General features: G+C 35.1%; 1 protein-coding gene across 1 annotated transcript; it reads left to right on the forward strand.

Moving 5' to 3' along the window:
* Window positions 1-9,813: 9,813 nt before the first annotated feature.
* On the forward strand, window positions 9,814-21,739 carry kcnj11l (potassium inwardly rectifying channel subfamily J member 11, like). Its single transcript, XM_030136861.1, has 6 exons — window positions 9,814-9,946; window positions 13,256-13,440; window positions 16,779-17,018; window positions 17,976-18,245; window positions 19,382-19,589; window positions 19,963-21,739. Exons 2-6 carry the CDS (start codon window positions 13,282-13,284, stop codon window positions 20,391-20,393), a joined length of 1,308 nt encoding a protein of 435 aa, XP_029992721.1. The 5' UTR covers window positions 9,814-9,946; window positions 13,256-13,281; the 3' UTR covers window positions 20,394-21,739.
* Window positions 21,740-22,320: the final 581 nt, after the last annotated feature.

Raw genomic sequence — 22,320 nt, forward strand, 5'->3', positions numbered from 1 at the left:
TTTTTACTAATTGTTTAATTTTTGTTAACTTTTTTTTTTTTTTTTTTTAATATTTAGAATATATTTTTTGATTTTCATGGTTATTGCTTTCATTCTTCATTATTTGATACCTTTTTGTTTTGTGTTTTCTTATTGGTTTAGACCAGGGGTGTCAAACTCATTTTAGTTCAGGGGCCACATTAAGCCCAAATTAATCTTAAATGGGCTGGACCAGTAAAACGATAGCATAATAACCTGTAAATCAGGGGTGTCAAACATGCGGCCCGGGGGCCAAATCCGGCCCGCAGGATGAATTAGTGAAATACAAAAATTACACTGAAGATATTAACAATCAAGGAAGTCAAAATAAATTTAGTTCAGTTCCATCTAAAGTGGGTCAGACCAGTAAAATACTATCATAATAAAGTATAAATAACGAAAACCACATATTTTTCTCTTTGTTTTAGTGTAAAAAAAAAAAAAAAGTAAAATTACACAAAAATGTTAACATTTACAGACTAGCCTTTTACAAAAAAATGTGAAAAACCTGAAATGTCTTAAGAGATTTAAGAGTAATTTTACCAATATTCTGTTAATAAATGTTTTGTGCATTTGTAGATCCACTGTGATCTGTACGTTGTAATGAACATGTAAAAATGAGAAGCTGAGGCCAAATAATGGCATAAATTGTTAAAATTGCAGTTTTTTTTCTTAATAAATTCCATTTTGGTCATGGTTCATGTTTTTCCATATTTTTTTTAAAAAGACAGTTTGTAGATATAGAAATTTTAATAATATAATCTTACTTTTTTCACTCTAAAACATAAAAATTATACATACAAATTCTGGAATTGATATTATTTATGAATTATTATGTTATTATTTTAATGATCCGGCCCAAAGCAGGTCATATTGGGCTGTATGCGGCCCCTGAACTAACATGAGTTTAACACCCCTGCTGTAAATAATGACAACTCCAAATTTTTTCTCTTTGTTTTAGTGCAATCAAAATTAAATTATAAAAATATGTACATTTGCTAACTATCCAAACAAAAATGATGTGAATAACCTGAAAAAAACAGAAAATTCTTGAGAAAAATAAGTTCAATTTTAACAATATTATACCTCAACTTACCATTTATACATGCATATTATGGATTGGATCTACAAAGGCACAAAATATTTAAAAACAGGAAGAATAATGTTAAAATTTCACTTTCAAAATTTCCGGTTTTTCACATTTTATTGTTAAAGGATAGTTTGTAAATGTTAATATTTTCATCATTTAATGTAAGTTTTTACACTAAAACAAAGAGAAAAATTTGGAGTTCATTATTTATAGGCATAATGTAATATTATGTTTTTCACGTTAAACTAAGAAAATTTGGAGTCATTATTTATAGGTTATTATGCTGTTATTTTAGGTGAGATCACACTGGTCTGTATGTGGAACCTGAACAAAAATGACTTTGACATCCTTGATTGTTAATATCTTAAGTATAATTTTTGCGCTTTGCAAATTCATCCTGCGGGCCAGACTGGACCCTTTGGTGGGCCGGTTATGGCCCCCCGGGCCGCATGTTTGACACCTGTGGTTTAGAATGTGGACACCTGGATATAAATAGGGAGCACCAAGTTAGACCAGCATGCACCTGGGTGGGCCTGTGGTTTTTTACCAGACAATCAGAAAACCGGACAGTCAAGCACATAACCAGCCATTCACAGACATACAGACAGACAGGATGAACAGGAGAGACAGCACAAAAGGCCTTGGTTGTTGTTTGCCTGCAAAATTCTAAAAATAAACCACTTGAAAATACATCAATGGAATGGACATTGTATTTTTGACTGCGTAAACCACAACTCCATGGTGCATCTAGTGGTTATTTGAGTTATGTTAAAGTCTTAAGTTCAGTCACATTTAAGTTAATTTAATTTTGATGACAAATAGCCACTACAGTTGTTATAAGTCTATCAGGTGGGAGAAGAAAAATTGATCAGTATTGTGTTATAATGTTTCTTGTTGGAGAAAAAGTTATTCTTATATTGTTATTACATAAGGATGTATGGTTGAATGTAATGTAATATCTGCCCATGTTGTTAAAATGTTAAACTTTAGCTTGAGGAAAAGGTGCACAGTGAGTGAAAAATACAGGAAAAAACCCTTTTGCCCAGTTTGAATAAATTCTACATGGTGCATGGTGAGATGGTTTCTGCTATGATTGAGATCACTGCATGATATTGTGATGTGCACAATGTCAGTTAGGTCTATTAAACACTATTGGTACTTTTTACACCGTATGGGGACCCTCGAGCCAAAAATATACAAGCAATTAAAATCATCATATATCTATGTTTTCTTTTTTTCCCCCTGAATGAATCTCTTAAACTGCTTTGGGTCTTCTCAGGAACAACAGAATGGTCAATAATTTTTAGGATTTTAACCCTTTAACTGTCAGTTTGAATATGTGATGCCACTTTATTTTTTTTTTTAAATATTAAAATAACACAAAATATGAGACATTTAATACTTGGTGGGGGGATGTGGCATTGTTTTATATCAATCTTGGACATGTCAAAGATTAACAATAACACTAATTTCATTCCCTTAGTAGTCTTTGTGCAGTAGTTAGCGTTCTGGACCCTCATGACAAAAAAAAAAAAAAAAGCCACAACATTTACATACATACAACATTTTTTAATCAGTGTTGTTGCTGCTTTTTGACATATTCAAGACTCTAATCACCAGCAATATCCCACCCCCACTCTTTATTATAGGAAAAAAATGTTTTTTGTGTTTTTCACAAACAATCTCATCATGTATTTAAAGGGATACATTTCTGAAAATTACAAATTTAAACATTTGGTAGTTAGGAGCAGAACTGAACTGGTTCAAGATATTCATGTAGAAAAAAAACAGAAAAAGATATTGCTACATGGTGATTTTATAGCAGTTTTATTACATATATATTTTTGGTTCAAGGGTGCCCAGAGGGTAGTAAATTAAAGGGATTCACAAGAGTTAGACTGTTATGCACTGAACTTGATGCACTACTTTACCATCGGAAGCTCAACGTCATACATACAAGGGTTAGTCTGGATTATTTTAAGTGAGTTTGTATGAGGTACTATATCCACACTCAATGTACAAAACCCATTTTCAGAGAAGTGGGACATTTTCAATAAAAACTGTAAAGTTTTTGTAAAGTGTTCATTTAAATAATGACCAACTTAAGCATATCTTTTAAAACATAAACACTTACATTTTTGGTACTTGCAACAAATTCAATAAAAGTTGGGACACAAAGAAGTTTACCACTGAATTAGATTGCCTTTCTTTGTTATTACACTTTTTAATAATTTGAGAACAGGATAATCTTTGTTGCTCTTTTGTAAATGGAACTTGTGGTCATTGTAACTGTATGCAAGACTTCAGCTGCTCAACAGTCAGAGCTGACCAGCGCCTGAGTCTTTGTTTAATGATGTCCATACATTTTCTATAGGAGACAGATGTGGACCATAGGCAGGACACACACACACACACACACACACACACACACACACACACACACACACACACACACACACACTGTGACTATGACACCTTCATGGGAGAAGATGTCAACCTGATGGCGGCATATGTCTCTGCTTTCACACTGAATGCACCTTCATACACATATGCAAGTCAGTCGTTCTTTTGGCACTGATGCACCCCTCCGTCATCACAGACTCTGCTTTCGTATCTATTCCTGATAAAAGTCTGGATGGTCTTTTTCACCTTTGGTAGAATCCAACGCCCATTTTTACTGAAAACAAGCAGAAATGTCAACTCGTCTGATTACAGCACAAATTGTCCTTATACAGTACATTTACAAGTTGTATTTCTGGATGCAGGACAACTGTGTTAAGTGAGAAATAGTTTTCCAATGATGTATGTAATTTTCCATTTATGAAATTCAACAAGTTTTTCCAGACAAAGAAGCTAGTCTCCACCTCGTCTGTAACAAAACTTCATTCTCTGTTGTCTCTTCAGCCTGTTTCCTATCTCCAGCTGCTCTGTTTCTCTCCACACCTGGTATCTCTGTTCTCAGTAGTGACCTTCGGCTCTCTAGGTCCTCTCTACATTCTGTTTCTGCCTAGAAATGCTCTGTCACAGTCATTTTGCCTCCTCCATCTCCCACAGCTTCTTCAGCTGATTAAACTCTGTCTACAACTTCAGCATTTCCATGTTTTAACTCCACTGACCTTTAGTGCAAATGTGTCAGCCTCCTCAGCAGACTCCATTTCTACAACATTCATCTCTTCACCTCTTGCCAAAATGAGCTGAGGAAGGTTTGCATCACACTCATCATCATCCTCATCAACCAATGGAGATGGAACAACAATAGTATTCCCAGTTAGACAGCTCCTTGGCACTTTGATAGAGTTTGATGCGGTTCTTTGAATGATGCCCTCTGAGTTATTTTAGGGCCTACACAAAGAAACAGCATACAAGTTTAATAAATAGACAATGTTAGAAATGAGGCTTTGACCACAATCCAGTATCCCATTATAGGTCATTTCACATCATATTACACATCATAATCAAAATCAGATCAAAATGAATTTATATTGCGTCACATCATAACAAAAGTTATCTCATGACACTTTGCATTTAGAGCTGGTCTATACTAGGGTCTTGGTAACACTGGCAAGGAAAAACTTTCTTTTACAAAGCAGAAACCTGGAGCAGACCCTGACTCCTGGAAGATGAGAGAGAGAGAGAGAGAGCGAGAGAGAGAGAGAGAGAGAGAGAGAGAGAGAGAGAGAGAGAGAGAGAGAAAACCCTAGAAATTGTTTAGTCATCAGTTTGATACTTGTTATAATATTGTATTGTTTCCTGTCACGACCCAGCCAGCATGTCCATGTGGGCCCCAGGAGGCTTACATTTGGCCTGCATGTAAGGGTCCCATTTGGGTTTGTCTGCAGTTTCCATGGTGATCCCACATGTGTTTGCCCATATCAGAATCAGAATCAGAGATCTGAATATATCATATTATTTATTCTTCATATTATTTATCCCACGATATTTATCTTTCATGTCATTTACAATACTTCTCATGTTATTTGTACTACTTAAATTCTATGTTTTACAAATATCTTAGTTTGCAATATTTTTTATTTTTTATTTTTTTAATGTAAATAACTGTGCCTTTTACTGATATTTGTTGTTGTTTCACTGATATTTGTTGTCTGTCTGTAAATTCTTGCACTGAACCTGAGAGCTTTGCCTCAATTTCGTTGTACTTAAAACAATGACAATAAAGAGATTCTGATTTTGATTCTGATTCTGATATGGGCAAACACATGTGGGGCCACCATGGAAACTGCGGACAAACCCACATGGGACCCTTATATGCAGCCCAAATGTAACCCTTGTGATTTAGTATAACTTATTTTACGTCAAAAACAACCACTAAATGAATAAATTATGTAAATATTTAGAGGTGTCGATTAACCCTTTCATGCATGAATTATGAGAACCTTAGTCGAGATTTTTTCCTCAGTGTTTTTATTCATCTTTAGGCATAAAAAAAACAATGCAATTGATTTTTTTTTTTTTAATGAACCTGTTTTTCATGGAGTTAGAAAAACATCAGCTGAACACCATGCATTTTATTTTTGAAGCAAAGAAACGTATTTAAAGCCCATCATCGGAAAGTCATATATTGTGTGAAAACTATTCATTCATTCATTCATTCATTGTTTGTTTGTTTATTTCAAACATTTACAGAATACATGCAAATTCTAAATTCCAAAATCATTCATCTACACTTGAAAAGGAGTGGGAAGAAGAAAAACTATGAAACAAAAAAAAAATTTCATGCAGCTAATCTGATGTTTTCTCACATTTCTCACATTAACGTACTCTAATACTAGTTATAACTAACTTTATGGAGATAATATGCAAAAAAAAAATTTGATTAAGAAAACTGTTAATTACAGTCTAATAACAATTAGCAATTGATTCAAAACATGTTACTGCATATCAGGTTTATCAAGAACAGCAACGTTACAGTAACGGTATGAATGTCAGTGTATGGGATGGTGCATAAGCGTCCACTGTGTTGGCTGATATGGAACTAAAACAACAAAACCCATGAATATACAAGAGAACAGCTGGAGAAGAACTGTCCACTGTAGTAATTAGTGTGCATGAAAGGGTTAACTGACTGAACTGTGCCTCTAATCTGTAACTACAGCAACACTTAAGTCTCTCTCTCCATTTACAACTTTAAATGTTATTCACAATGTGACTAACACAAAATAAATAATTCATATGACACTTGTGTAAAGCTTTATGTAAATGTCCTTAGTGCTGCTTCTGGATGGACTTATGCATTTTTCTATTACGTCCAAACAACACATGCAGAAACTGAATGGATCGATTCTCAGTTTCTAAATAAATCCCATGTGATCAAAACATCCGATGAAGACCGGAAGTTTACATCTCTCTTTCATTAACGTCCACACGCAGTGATGCGCTTTGCTGCCACCTACAGGCGGACATTGTAATTGATCATAGGACCTACAGGTGCTTTCCCTTAAAATTATACTAATACAGATACAGTATTTATTCAGTGATCTAAATCCTGCACTGAATCAATGGTTGTGATTAAAACAGTATCTTAAAACATAAACTTCCAAATTCCTATAATGTCATAAAAATATAAGTGTTATGAATTTGATCAGATATAGACTCTGAAATGACCTACCAGGAGAAATAAGACTCACATATAATCATATAATGGCATCTTGCTATTGCTTTACACTGTTTCTTAGATTTATTTATGCAGATTTTTTTTTTAATTAATTGTTGTGTCTTCTTGTTTTAACTGTATCTTAACTTAACCTTTTGTCTTTAGTATCCTACTTTTACTTTCTCTGTCAAAGCACTTCATCAATTCTTTTTTAAAGATGTTACATAAACAGGTTATTGTCAATGCTATAATTACTATTTGATTTGATTTGATTTATTTATTTTGAACATGCAAAGAAACAAAATAAACAAAAACAAAATAAAACAAAATAAAACAATTAAATGGACAGAATCTATCCTCGAGCACATACAAGTCTGAATTTTGCATGGTCGAAAAGGAGCAGGAAGAAGTATAAACTTATTTAATCCTACCCCTCAGTGCTTTTACACCTTTATCACTAACTTAATACAGCAATCAAACAATACAATTTTCCTAATTTTAGCATTGAACCACAACAAATCCATAATGCAGTAAATGAATTATACACAACAAAATGTTCATATCAGTGCAGTCATACAAACAAACTCAACATTTCAACCATTTTCTTCAATAATTACAGCAGATTTATCAGTACAACATCATCCATAAACAAACAGCCCTCATTGTCATTATTAAATACTATAAGATCTAGAAAAATATAAGATTATAAGATAAATCAATACCACATATTTGACAGGCTTATTTTGGTTAATGTGGCTTTCTGCAGCTCCATATACTTGCCATAATTATGTTGAATTTACTTTATGGAACTCCTATATCTGCATCAAGGTTTTAACCCTTTCATGCATACTTGTCACTCTGGTGGACAATTATTCCACAGCTGTTCTCTTGTATATTCATGGATTTTATTGTTTTAGTTCCATATCAGCCGACACAGTGGATCATCCCATACACTGACATTCATACTGTTACTGTAACTTTGCTGTTCTTGATAAACCTGATCTGCACTAACATGTTTGAGCGTAAATCAATTGCTTGTTATTATTATTAGACTGTAATTAACTTCTTTTTTTTTTTCTTTTTTTACTTTTTTTTTTTTTTTTTTTTTGCATAACTCCATAAAGTGAGTGATAACTAGTATTAGAGTCTAGTATTAGTATTAGAGCCTAGAGCCTCATTGAAGTTTCCCTTGGCAAAGCAAAGCAAATTTGTTCAGCACAAAAAGGCAGCCAGACTACCATTCTGCTGTTAGGATGGTGGACAAGACAGGTTAAAAAATATATATATATACCATAGTTTTCACAGAGTATGTCAGTAAATACATGGTTCTTTGATTCAAAAATTAAACGCATGGTGTCCGGCTGAGTGGACATTTTTGCAACTCCATGAAAAATAGGTTCATAAAAAAAATAAAAATTCAATGGCATTGTTTTTTTCATGCCTAAAGAGGAATTAAAACACTCAGGAAAAAAATGTCGATTAAGGTTCTCATAACTCATGCATGAAAGGGTTAAACTGAATTTGAATTATATCATCACTATTATAACTTCAGTTGTACTTATGTGGCGGAGTCAACAGTCTTCTGGTGCCCTCTACAGGCAGCAGGAAGCTTCTGCAGTATCAACCTGCTCTGCATCCTGCATCCTGCAGCTGCATCAATATACAATAACAGCGGAACTGGGAATCATCTGCCTCGAAAATAAAATAGTCTTATATGAAAACGACAACGACAGCTATCCTTTTCATGAAATTTTTCGTATGTCTGACCCAAAGACAAGCGGAGGTGGATAGACCAGTCAAATCATTTACTCTAAGTAAAATACTACCATGTAAACAGGTTTAATTAAAAGTCCTGAATGTATAATAAAAGGGTTTTTCCTGATCAGTAAATCTGAAATGTACTCATTATAGCCTATGGAATGGCGTTTTTTTCCCCCTCAACATATTATAGTGGAATACTTTATCATCATAAAATGTTTGATTATCACTATTATATGTCACACTAAACATACAAATATAAGAGCATTTTTCAGTTTTTAGCTCATAAAAGTAAAACCAGTGTTTGATATTTCATATAGGCTAGTTAAAGGATATGACATTATTTAGCCAAAAAAGAAGCAGAGTGAAAAGCATGAACTAGATGCAGGTTATGAAAAAGCAGAAATAAATATCATTTTTCATAATATGGTCACATGGTAAATGCAAAGTTTCCAGAAAGTAGTTTGATTAAACAATTGCAAACAATATTGATAAAATAGAAGACAGAAGGAATATGTTAATGTAGGAACACAAGATGTGTATAGAAACGGCTTATGATGAAATATTTTATTATAAATACGATTGAACATATATAATAAAATACATACAGCAGAGCTATGATGATAAAGGTGATTATTATTATTATTACTACTACTGCTACTAAATCAACAATACTACTACTACTACTACTACTACTACTACTACTACTACTACTTACTAAATATACAAATATAAGAGCTTTTTTTTTTTTTTTAGTTTTTAGCTCAAAATAGAAGGAATATGTTATTGTAAAAACCCAAGATGTGTATAGAAACGGCTTATGATGAAATATTTTATTATAAATACCATCAGAACATTCATAATAAAATATGTAGCAGAGCGATGATGATAATGGTGATTATTATTATCACTATCATTATCTTTTCTTTATCTTTTTATTATCTGTTCTTTTTGTTTTGTTTGTTTGTGAAGCGTCTTTGAGTGTCCAAAAAAGCACCATATAAGTGTGATGTATTATTATTATTATTGTTATTATTATTATTATTATTATTATTACTACTACTACTACTACTACTACTACTACTACTACTACTACTACTAATAATAATAATAATAATAATAATAATAATAATAATAATAACAATAATAATAATAATAATAATAACAATAACAACAACAACAACAATAATAATAATAATAATAATAATAATAATAATAATAACATTTTTGGGGGGTGGGGGGTGGGGGGGTTACTCCCTTATTATTTCTCGTCCTGTATTTTCCACGCTACTGTGGTTTTATTTTGAAGGTCTGATCCGGACCCTGCTGTGTTCCCTGTGGTCCTCTGACAGATCCTGGTGTCGGTTTGGACGAGCGACCTGATGGGGAAACGATGGAGTCTGAGCTGAATGTCACGTCGAAATAAAGAATCTCCAGATTATCATCAGGTCTGTGTGTTTCCTGAACAGGTAATGTGGTTTCCTTATAGGACGTTTATTCCGCTGTTAAATAGTCCTTTCATCAAACACACTGTGGATTTGACGGTTTGTGATCAGCTTCAATAAACAATATCGATTATTAACACGACACAGTGGCAGATCAGGGGGTTTCAGTCAGAAATCATACAGTTCTGTGTAAAAATACCGCATATTTCCTTTTGGCAGTTTCTAAAAATACAGTCATATGTATATAATAATTCTCTAATGATGTCCTAGCATCAAATATTGTGGCAGTTATTTGTGAAAATATATGTAAACAAAATCATGTGATCATCGTTAAGTCCTTAACCCTGTAAATATGAAGAAATGAAACTATCATATACTGTACGCATTTCTACTCAGTACATTTTCCTCAGTACTTAGGCGTGTTTTTCTACTCATCTTTTTAAAACTACAATGAATGATTTATCATTTTATGTATAACAACCATTAACAATTGTAAATATTTTATCAGCAGGTTAATGTGGCTTAGGTTAATACAGCCAAGAAAACACAGAAGGTGGTAAAAATATATAGTAAAACTAATAATATCTAAAGAATCACTGAAGGAACACAAAAGGAACTTGGGTAAAATACATTTTTTAAAAGCTGTTCCTATGGAAGTAAATCTGTCTCATCAGAGTTTGAATTATAAAAGCTATTGAGTTTCTAGCACTGAATGTTTTTTTGCACTGAAATTAAGTATCTGAATTTTTTTTTTTTGCACTGAAATTAAGTACATGAATTTTTTTTTGCATTGAAATTAAGTATCTGATTTTTTTTTGCATTGAAATAAGTATCTGAATTTTTTGTTGCACTGAAATTAAGTAACTGATTTTTTTTTTTTTGCATTGAAATTAAGTATATGATTTTTTTTTGCATTGAAATTATCTGATTTTTTTTTTTGCATTGAAATGAAGTATATGAATTTTTTGTTGCGCTGAAATTAAGTAACTGAATTTTTTTTGCACTGAAATGAAGTATATGAATTTTTTTTGCATTGAAATGAAGTATATGAATTTTTTTTTGCATTGAAATTAAATATATGAATTTTTTGTTGCACTGAAATTAAGTAACTGAATTTTTTTTTTTGTATTGATATTAAGTATATGAATTTTTTGTCTCTGAATTCAACTATGTTCATACATTTAGAATTAAAAAAATTTAGCTGCAAAAAAATTCAGATCACACATCCGCGCTGTCTTCCTGCATTGGTGTCACATGACCAACCTACCGTAACTCGATTGGCTGGCTGTCGGTTCAACTTGAGATAGAATCGATTGCTTATCCTTGGTGTTGCGGATGAGTAATCTAAATTTTTTGCTTCAGAATTTTTTGCTTCAGATTTTTTTTTTAATTCTAAATCTATGAACATAGTTGAATCCAGAGACAAAAAATTCAGATACTTAATTTCAGTGCAAAAAAAATTCAATGGCTTTTATAATTCAAAATCTGATGAGACAGATTTACTTCCATACTGTTCTTATGTTATGTTGAAACAAAAGAAAAATAGAACGGAAAAGGGAAAGGAGCAAAATTGGTATCATTAATGTGCACCCAATTCTCGTCCAGCTGCATTTATTTCAACCACAGAAAAAAGATAACTGTTGTGTCTCCTCTGGACCCAAATTTACAAAACTCTGTCATGAATCACATCCTTTTATATTTGTCTTGCTTTGTCTTTTTGACAGGGATGTCTTCTCTACATTTCACTTGGTTTTGATGAGTTCAACTCTTCCTCTATCGTAGCTGCAGGAGCTGAAATCAGGAGGAAAATATGAAATTGCCCAAATAAAAAGACTAAATTAAGTACAGTTGGACTTTTCTGAGATTCCGTGTTTTAGCCATGGAGCAGAACAGTAGAAACAGATCACATGTGATGGGTTCTGATCAGTGATTGATAATTACTGCTTTCAGTCATGTATTTAATACTTCTACCTGTCTGAGAACACCTGTGATTATACAAACTCATCACAGGGGACATTTTTTACAACCTGAAAACACAGGCAACGAGTAGATGCACAAATCTCTTGTCCTTTCAGACCACTCGAAGTACAATACGTTAAAAGGTCATCGTGGAATTTTTGCACAGTGACTGACAGACACACACACAAAACAAACAAACAAAAAAAACCTATCAAACACTACAACTTTAATAAGTGGAATGACTTTGCATGTCATATTGTTCCTGTGTTTTTATCAGTCAAACCAGTAAAAACACATTTAGCAGCCATAGATAATACACATGCATGAAAATAATTGATTCTTAATATATTCAATTAATATTAATATTACACTAAAACCTAAAATGGGATATGCTGCAAAGTAGTTACATATTACACTGGGTTACAAAAAAATGTTTTTTGCAAGTTGTCTAGGTTTTTTCAACTGAATTAGGACCATTTTGCACCGCTAAATCTAAAAATGACATCTGTTTTTCCTCAATCAGGTCAGGTTTTTTTGCTAATTTGATTTTGAAAAATTTGATCTTCTCACAAAATTGATTACATTTTTGTCACTTTATCAGTTGATTTTTTTTATATAGTTCTCACCCAAAATAGGTTTTACGAGAAAAAAAATCATTTTCTAACAGGATTCCTGTTAGGTACAATGGTGTATTCACCGCAGATGTAGCAGAATACGTCAGGCTTATTTTTGCAAGATCTTCTAGTCGAAGCCATTTCATTCACCTGTGATATTAAAAAAACCATTAATCATAAATTGGCAAAAGTAAAATCTTCAGAACTCGTTTATTGCAAGAAATATGAAAGAATTTTGTATCATATGATGTGAAAATGCCCATAAATGTAAGCAAAAATGTTAAAAAGCCAATATGTAGCATAGTTCAGAAAGTTGACCTGATTGAGCAAAATTAATGTGATTTTTTTTGATTCAGCACACCCAAATTATCCTAAATCAGCTCAAAAAACTTAAGTTTGTTGTTGACCAGTGTTATTTATGATTTTACATTGAACAGTTATTAATATTTGTTGACAAGAATACAGAACAAGGACACGCAGTACATGACTTGAGTTTGGTAAACAATCCATGAGGGAAAACACAAAGAATTTATCAGGCAGAGGTACTGGAAGGCAAAAATGTGGTCAAAAATACAGATGAGGCCAACAAACACAAGGGGAAAAACACCAGAATGATGGCAAGACAAACTCAGATCAGGGACCAGGACAAAACTATATTAAAGAAATATAAAATGAACAAATCATGACCTCAGATCAGGGAGCAGATGGGACAGTTGTAAACCTGGGCTATATCTTTAAAGAGGTTTTCCTGTGTATTCAGGTGAGCAGGATTGAAGAAGCAGCACCATGTTGGCCAGAAAGGGTCTTCTGCCCGACGGCTTCCTGCTGACGCGGTTGGCAGAGGACCAGAACCACCCGAACCGGAGCCGGTCCAGATCACAGCGAGCCCGCTTTATCACCAAGACTGGATCCTGCAATGTGGCTCACAAGAACATCAGGGAGCAGGTAAATGAGAGGAGAAAAACCTGCCGTTTTCTGCAGGAAACTAATTTAATGCTACACTTGCATATGTTATTAGAGCACAGAAATTCCATAGAAAGGATAGTGTGTATACAGGGATTTGTGGAATTACACTACAGTTAATAGGAGATGATTAAACTACTATTAAACTACTGTCCGACAGGTGTTTGTATTTAGGAGAAACAGGTAAGAGGCCAGTGTCTCCAGGGCCTGGCATCCCAAAAGCATATATTTTAGTTGAAATTAAGGTCATATAGCAGTGTGTTTAAACTGTGGGGTCAGGACCCCACATGGGGTCGCCTGAAATTTCTAGTAATTGATAAATAAATAAAGACTTCCTAATAAAAAAATATATGGTGAGGTGACAGAGACAATCCCAATACATAATAGACATGACAAACTGAAGCACTGTGGTACTGTTTATCTTTCAAGTGTTTTTTGTGGTTAGTTTCAGATGCTGCAGCTCTTTCATAATTCATAGTTTGAGTTCTTGTTTGTTCAGTATTAATTGTCAGCCTTGTAAATCCAAGCTGGACTGACTGTACATATCCTGACCAAGGAAAATTTAATTCTTACTTTGTGCAGTAATCTACACCTGGCTTTTCTGCTTCCGTCTATAATAATATACATTATATGACTAAATGTCATCTAAAATTAACATGTATTTGCAACATAGTATAGCAAAATATTACGTGATCAAAAACAAATTAATTTTACCAAAAAAATGTCTCCGTTTTGAATGTCTGGGGTCGCCAGAAATATGTGACGTTAAAATGGGGTAATGAACCAAAAAAGGTTGGGAACCACTGTCATATAGTCAAGAACGTACAGAGAATAATCACTCAAATCTGCTTTTTTCAGCCATTTTCTGTAAACCCATTGTGCATTAATATCAACAACAAGCCGCAGACTAACACAGATGAACTGGTTTAAAAAACAAAAAAAAAAAAAAAAAAACAGATGTTTTTGTCAAGAGACTAAAGCAGAGGAATGGAACTATCAGACTTTATATGGGGTCAGATTAGTGATTATATAACTGCTGTACATTTACACCTAAAATACACCTTTATAAGCGTGTTACATCCCTTGTTTTTGCCTGTAATTATTACAGGTTTAAAGAGCTTGTGCTTTAATTTAATCATTGTTTTGTATTTTCTTGATTTCTGTCCAAATTATTTCCATAATTTTGGGTTTATAAAAGGTTGTTTTCTTGAGAACATGAGCTTTGTTATCCTTTACCATGAGAAAACTGTAATGAGTCTAGTACAGAGGCTGAACCCAAATGCAAGACCAATAGACGGACGTGAAGTCGAGTGTGTTTACTGAACACCATCACAAGAGAAAAGGCACAACACAAAATAGTTAGTCAATCTGTGACGACGCCGAGTTCGGGGCTTGACGTCTGGGCCGTGAATGGGGACAGCAGGCGGCCAGCGTGGCCGAGCCAGAAAAAACCCAACGGAACCCCGACTAGGAAAAAGCAAAGGGATGTCAAAAAACAGTCCAGGCCATACATGGGGAGGCAAAATGACAAGCAACGGAACATGAGGGACAGGCAAAAACTCACGGTCAGTAATCCAGGCGAAGGGTCGATACACAGGTAATCGTTGGAGGCTGAGGAAATCAGGGGAAAGGCAGAATCGAAAGTTGGATGAACGAACCAGGTCACAACAGACGAGCAGGCAGAAGAGGAACAGGCAGAATCGGTGGTCGGTAGACAAAAACAGGTCACAAGGAGCAGACAGACTGACAGGATCCAAAAACCGCTGGTGAGTAAGCACACAAACGTAGCAAACAAACTAGCAAAGAAACAGGGGAAGACACGGGGTTTAAATACACAAGAGGGCGGGAAGACAATTAGACACAGGTGGAACACATCAGGGCGGAGACAGGTAATCAGACACAGGTGAAACAATCAAGGAGGGGAAGTAAAGACACCAGACATGACACATGAGGGAAACTTAACAAAATAAAACAGGAAATGACAGACAAAACAGAAAAGACAGACAAAATCCAGACACAGTCTGGAAGCAGACATGACAAAAACAAATGGTTATTTCCTGTACTCTCTGATGTTTACTAGAGAAGTGATAATGATAGATAATTATAGTAACAGATTGAAGCTGAAAGTGTCAGGACATATCACTGATCACCACCTCAGAGTAAACATCAGTTATGACTGTCTGTGAGTCCTTCAAAAGTCTCAAACCTAATAATCTGAATGCCATTTTGACAGGTCTTATAAAAATGACTGGCTTTAGTGTTCATTGTAGGAACTCTGGATATAAAGAGAAGAAAAATATAAACCAGTACCTGCTATCACCCTCTACTGTTCTCTGTTCACTTTGGGAGCATTACATCTGACACCAGTATGACAGGATATGGAGTAACTGTACACTGCAAACAAGGGGTGTCTAAAAGCAAGATAAAAACACTACATCTGAGGAAAAAGGTACTCAGAACAAGTGAAATATCTGTCCATGCAGCAAGATAATTTCACTTGACAAGATTTCTTGAAGCCCTTCGATGAACTGCCAACTCGTCCAGGGTGCGCCCGCCCATAAGTAGCTGAGATAGGCTCCAGTGACCCTAGTGAGGATAAAGCAGGTTCAGATAATGAATGAATGAATGAATGAATGAATGAATGAAGATTTCTTGAATTAAGATTGTTAAATCTAGAAATAAGGCAAGGCAAGTTTATTTGTATAGCACATTTCATGTACAGGACAATTCAAAGTGCTTTACAAAAAACATAAAAGCATCACAGGAGAGGCATAAAAATACATTTAAGATGTGAGAAAGTTAAAATATAAAAACATTGAAATTAAAATAGATATTAAAATCATCAGTAATAAAATGTGATTTTAAACTTCATTTAAAATGCATTATTTAAGAATAAGCATGTCTACGATGTATAATCACTTAAAATAAGAAATTAACTCTTAAAACAAGCTAGATTATCTAACACTTCTAAATCTAAGTTTTTTTTTCTTGGTAAGAAAGAAATAATTTGCAGTGTAGGTCTTAAATTACATTCATAATGGTCATCAGAAGTCTTAAATTTAACGTGTAAAAACCTGCAAAAAACACTTCAGTGAAAGTCTAACACAGGCAGGAGTTAGACTATTTCTTTCTGTCAGACAGAATATTGAAATCATTTGTTTCACTTTGTGTCACATATAAATTGGCCTTCAGTTTTCTAAGGTAACAAGGTAGAAGAATGTATTGTCTTGATAAAAACACTTTCTTACCTGAAGTCAACAGCATTCAGAGGGTACAGTGTTTGTTTTCCTATCTGCAGTTTTCATTGGTCTGTGTTTCAGGGTCGGTTCCTGCAGGATGTTTTCACCACCATGGTGGACCTGAAGTGGCAGCACTCCTTCCTCATCTTCACCTCAGCCTTCCTCTGCTCCTGGATGCTCTTTGCCATGATCTGGTGGCTCGTGGCCTTCGCCCACGGAGACCTGGAGCCTCGAGACCCGAACGGCGAACCAGGCCCCGTCCCCTGCGTCACTGCCATCCACTCCTTCACCTCAGCCTTCCTCTTCTCCATTGAAGTCCAGGTGAGAGCCGTGGACAGGAGGTTCACTGATTTAGTTGGAGTGATTTATTTTAGTGACAAAACAGTTTGCCGGTGAACTTTCCATCCTAATGTAGCTAATATAGACAAGCTCTGGCTCTGGCTTCGTTTCCTGTACAAGTGCTCTAAGCCTCTGAGAACACACAATTCATGCACGAAGAGGGGTACGCGCAGAGGGGGGAGGGACAAATGGCAGTTGAGTTTGATAGACATATCACCGTTCAATCATTTCGATTGGGCTGGTTAAAATGATTGGATGGTGTTTTTTCAGTCCTGTCTGTTCCACAGGTGACTACATTTTTTATTTTTTGTGTTAGAGCATTTAATTAATTAGTTGTAATCGGGATGTGAAGGGGATTTTAAGTAATATAGTAAAAAATACTCCTGGGAAACATCTCACACCCCACCTTTAAGTTTAATAGTTACTCTGAAGGGCGGAAATAGTCCACTGATTAACCTTTAAAAAACAATGAAGTAAGACATTGCTGGCTACAATAAGTGTAGAACAACTGGTCTGATGCGAGACGACACTAACTTGTCAAAATGTGTGTACTATGTAAGTAAGTACACTATGTATATGGTGTGCTGCACATATATGTACTAATGGAAGTGGTCAGTTTGAGACTTGGTGCTGGTCTTATCTCAGGCTTTTGGTTTCAGTTTATGGTCCTGAAGGCAACAGTTGTGCAATACTTAGTGTGTACAAGTGTGCAATATGTGGTGAACAAACTAAAAGTTTCAAATAGTGGCATTAACAAAAATTTGACTTAATTATACTGAATTTAGAGGAAATAATAATGAACAAAATATCTAATTCTATATGCAAAACACATATGTAAACATAAATTATTGGTCCACATTTATGTATTATAAATTATGTATATACTGTATGCATTTTGAATGAGTTTTTGTTCCGTTTATTGTCTGAAATCTCTGCCAGGTGACCATCGGTTTCGGCGGTAGGATGGTGACGGAGGAGTGTCCTCTGGCCATCACCGTGTTGATTATCCAGAATATTCTGGGGCTGATCATCAATGCGGTGATGCTGGGCTGTGTCTTCATGAAGACGGCACAAGCTAACCGCCGAGCAGAGACGCTCATCTTTTCCAGAAATGCTGTCATCGCTCCTCGCAACGGTCGACCGACATTCATGTTCAGAGTCGGAGATCTGAGGAAAAGTATGATCATCTCTGCAACTATTCAGCTGCAGGTAAAGTGTTTTCATGTACATCCTCCTGAGACCCAGAAAGTAAAAGTATTGTAGGCTTTTTTAAAATGATTTTATTTGGCAGTTTTCTGTTATGTTAAAACACAAGAACAAAGGCTCAGATGTGTGTAACAACTAATAAATTAATTAACTAGCCATTCCTTGCTTAAAGAAAGAACGAGGGGCAGAGGACAGTCACAGATATAGTATATGTACAGATATAATTCTTAGTCCAATCTAACTTCCTCCAAGATGTTAGGCTATTTTACATTACATAACTGTCTAGATTGAAACCAGAACAATGCATTCATTTTTTATTTTTTATGTAATGTCTTTGCAGTGAACAGCACTTGTGATATTTTTTTTCTAAGTAAAGCTGTGAAACTCTTGTCCCCTACAGAGGACAAAAATCCATTGCTGGGTCTCAGGAGGATAATCACCAGAAAATGGGAGTTTATGTTTTTGTTACCTCACAATGAGCTGTTTATATCCACCCACCCACTCTGTTTATACAGTAACTCAGAACAGACGTTCTCTTCTATTTTTTCTAATTTATTGCCGGTGAGATCCTGGTTTAAGGTGCTTTATTGTCACCTACTATGTTTCACTGCAAACCTGAGTTATTATCCCCTAATTCTCAATGCCAGACCTCCACTACAAATAACTATACTATAAAATAACCTCATATTTACAGGTGCAGTATGTGCTTTTTAATGAAATGTGGCAGTGTGATGAAGAGATGACTGCATTTTTGGTTCTTCATTACAACCGGCACAGTATAATACAGTTTGGTTCCGTGAAGATCTGAAAAATATCAGTCAGAAAATATAATGATATTCCTAAAAATGCATGCAATGTTTTCATTTAAAGTGTCCAGAGCTACATAAGGCAGTTATATTTTGTTTCATCTCCATTGCTCCAACCTAAAGTCCTGTTTACACATCGAAATGTTTATAACCTTTCAATGTAATCCAAATGGTCTGGAAACATGAGATCTACGCTACATCTGTATTTCCACATCAGAAAGGCTAAAATGAAGGCATCTCCTCTACCAACTAGACTCAGCTGAGAAAATTGTTTCTTTCTTACCTCATCTTCTTCATCTGTAGGTCTCTGATGATAATGCTTTGTCCCGGTAGGTGATCCGGCGGACGGTGACAGCAGAGGGTGAGGTCATCCCGGTGTCCCAGCTGGACATCCAGGTGGAGAACCCTCTGAGGAGTAACGGCATTTTCCTGGTGTCTCCTCTGATCATCAGCCACACCATGGAGAGAGGGAGTCCTCTGTATGAGCTGTCTGCCCAGTCACTCGCCACTGACGACCTGGAGATCATTGTCATCCTTGAAGGTAAAGATCCACTGAAATTAATCTGGTAAAAAAAAAAAAAACGGACAATGATACGTTTTTCTTGTTGGTTGACAAGTGTTTTTATTAACATGCAGGTTGGTGCATTCTAAGTTTTTACAAGATTTCATATCTTCTTCAACTTTAAAAGCTGTAGTAACCTTTTTTGTCTGTTCAGTGGCTCAAACATCCCAAAATAAGCTGATAAAGAAACATTTAAAAAGGAACACCATCAGTGTTCATTCAGTATTTTGCATGTTAAAATTTAATATCTAAGCATCTATTAAGTCTAAAACTGTCACAGAAATGCATTTGTTCTTCAGTTTTGTTGGACCTCTAGGAGACTCACATGATTGGTTGTCTTTTTGATTGACAGGTGTGGTGGAAACAACAGGGATCACCATGCAGGCCCGTACCTCCTACATTCCTGAGGAGATCCTGTGGGGGAGGCGCTTCGTCTCCATCATAACAGAGGAGGACGGACGTTACTGTGTGGACTACTCAAAGTTCGGGAACACAGTTCCTATACGGATGTCATCTCTTAGTGCCAAAGAGCTGGACCAGACCAGAGGAGTCCAGGACAACGGGTCTGAGCCCCAGCTGCAGGGCTGGGGTTTGGTCCGCGCCGGCAGAGGAGGCTTCCGCAGAGGAGGCCGGACATGCGACAGCTCCACCTCCCAGCCCTGGTACACCCCATTAGAGAAACCAGAGAAAGAAGTGGAGCAAAAAGGACAGAAGAAGAAGGTGCAGCTGGAGGTGATCGGACGACAGATTGAAGATGACGGACTCGGAGAGATGAGTGAATGAAAACAGGGATAAGATTTCAGCTGGACTTCAGTGACTTGATGATTGATTAGTGACTGATTTGATGAAAAAGTCATATTGTTTTGGGTGAATCTAGAGTAGAGAGGTCATATTTAGTTTTTTGATTCACTGGAATCTGTTTCACCTGATCTAAACACCTGATGATGTGACCATACACTGCATAAGCATCACTGCCTAAACAAACAATAGTTATTCATTCCTTTAGAAATAATACAGATAACAAGCACATTATACACAAACAGTGAACAGGTTTTCACGTTCACACATGTATATTTTTCTTTACTTAAACTATAGCCATTTGCAAATCTATAATTGCACAGGACCACGTTGTCATTATGATTGCGTTTTGTGCAGATTTAGTGTTGACTTTTAGTTACATTATGGTAATCTTCTTTCTTATACATAATGTCAGTCATCCAGTGTTTATATAGTTAGATGTGTTATAGTTTCAGGTGTCTGTCTACAGTATCACTGCCAGTCAGAGGTTTTATTGAAATTTAAGCAGTTCAGTTTTACCAGTAACTGAAAACTCAGTTTCACAGTTAAACACAAGAGGGCAGAAACATTCCTCAACAAGCTGTCAGAAATGTTATGGGAGTACACCATGTACTTCCTTGCATATTGTGTGAATTTCATCAGTATATTGCTGTCTTGTCTGTCTTGCACTTACTGGAAAATAACAATTGCAATAATATTTGCCAGGTAGTTGTTGCAGAAAGTGAACCAGTATGCACAAAGCAGAAGCCTGCACCTACATGCAATGTGACAAGTGTAAATGAATTTAATATCACCAATGACAGGTCCAGGGTGGGTATGTTGGTTGGTGGCTAGGATAGTCTCCGACACACCTGTGACCCTCTTGACGATTAAGCAGTTTGGAAAATGAATGAATGTTCATTTTCTGTCAAAATAAGTCAAAATATTTGCTGTGAAAAAGGTGAATGAAACCATGAAAATGAGTGCAACCAATTCTTGTGTAAATCTCAAAGTCCCTATCTGTTTAAAAGCAATATTTGGACAATATTGCACTATAGATAGTAGTATGGTGGGACAAAGGCTGTTATCAGGAATACAAACATTATTATAATCCTTAGATTTGTATGTCTTTTCTATACATGTTATATAGTGTTTTTCTGTTCGTGTTTGTCTATAGTTTGTGTATGTATTGTGTGTCGTCACTTGAATGTTACGGTAAATTGTTTCAACAGTTATAGCTCATAATACTCAACTGCCACCTCTGCTGCTGTCTTTAGGAAATCATCTTTATAAAGTCTTCTTCTAAATATATAAGCTGTTATTTATGATGTTTAATAAATCAGCATTTTGTATTTGGCCTCTGTGGACTGTTGTTATATCCATCAGATCAATTAAATCTATTAATTTCCACTTTTCTTTTAGCTCCTTTATTATATTCATTAATAAATATAAAAAAAGAAAACAGAAATAAAATATAGCTCTAGCTTTTGAATGAGAGTGAAATGTTTCAAATGCAGTATTAATGTGTAAATAGTTTAGAGGCGATTTTAGTTGTTTTTTTTTTTTTTACTTTGTACTAGTATTAAAAAAAATCTGGTGAAAACATAGCAATGTTAAAACCTTGTATTTTCAGTTTATCTGATATGGGGCACAGTGAGATACATTGGATAAAAACAGCACATACAGTCATTAAAACAGAAACAATTTTCACTAGAATTACATCAAAACAAAGGATGCTCTAAATTCAACACAGTCAATATGGATCAGTAAGAAAACAACATAAAGCTTGATTCGAGTGTGAAGTAGTTACAATCAGTGTGATGTATTAATGTCATAAATAGGCGTACAAAGCAATAGTCAGCTACTTGAAGTGATAAACACACCTGCCATTAAATGTGACATATATATACAAAATATAATGAAAAATCAGATG

This window comes from Sphaeramia orbicularis, chromosome 6, assembly GCF_902148855.1.
Source record: "Sphaeramia orbicularis chromosome 6, fSphaOr1.1, whole genome shotgun sequence".
NCBI classification, from domain to species: domain Eukaryota; kingdom Metazoa; phylum Chordata; class Actinopteri; order Kurtiformes; family Apogonidae; genus Sphaeramia; species Sphaeramia orbicularis.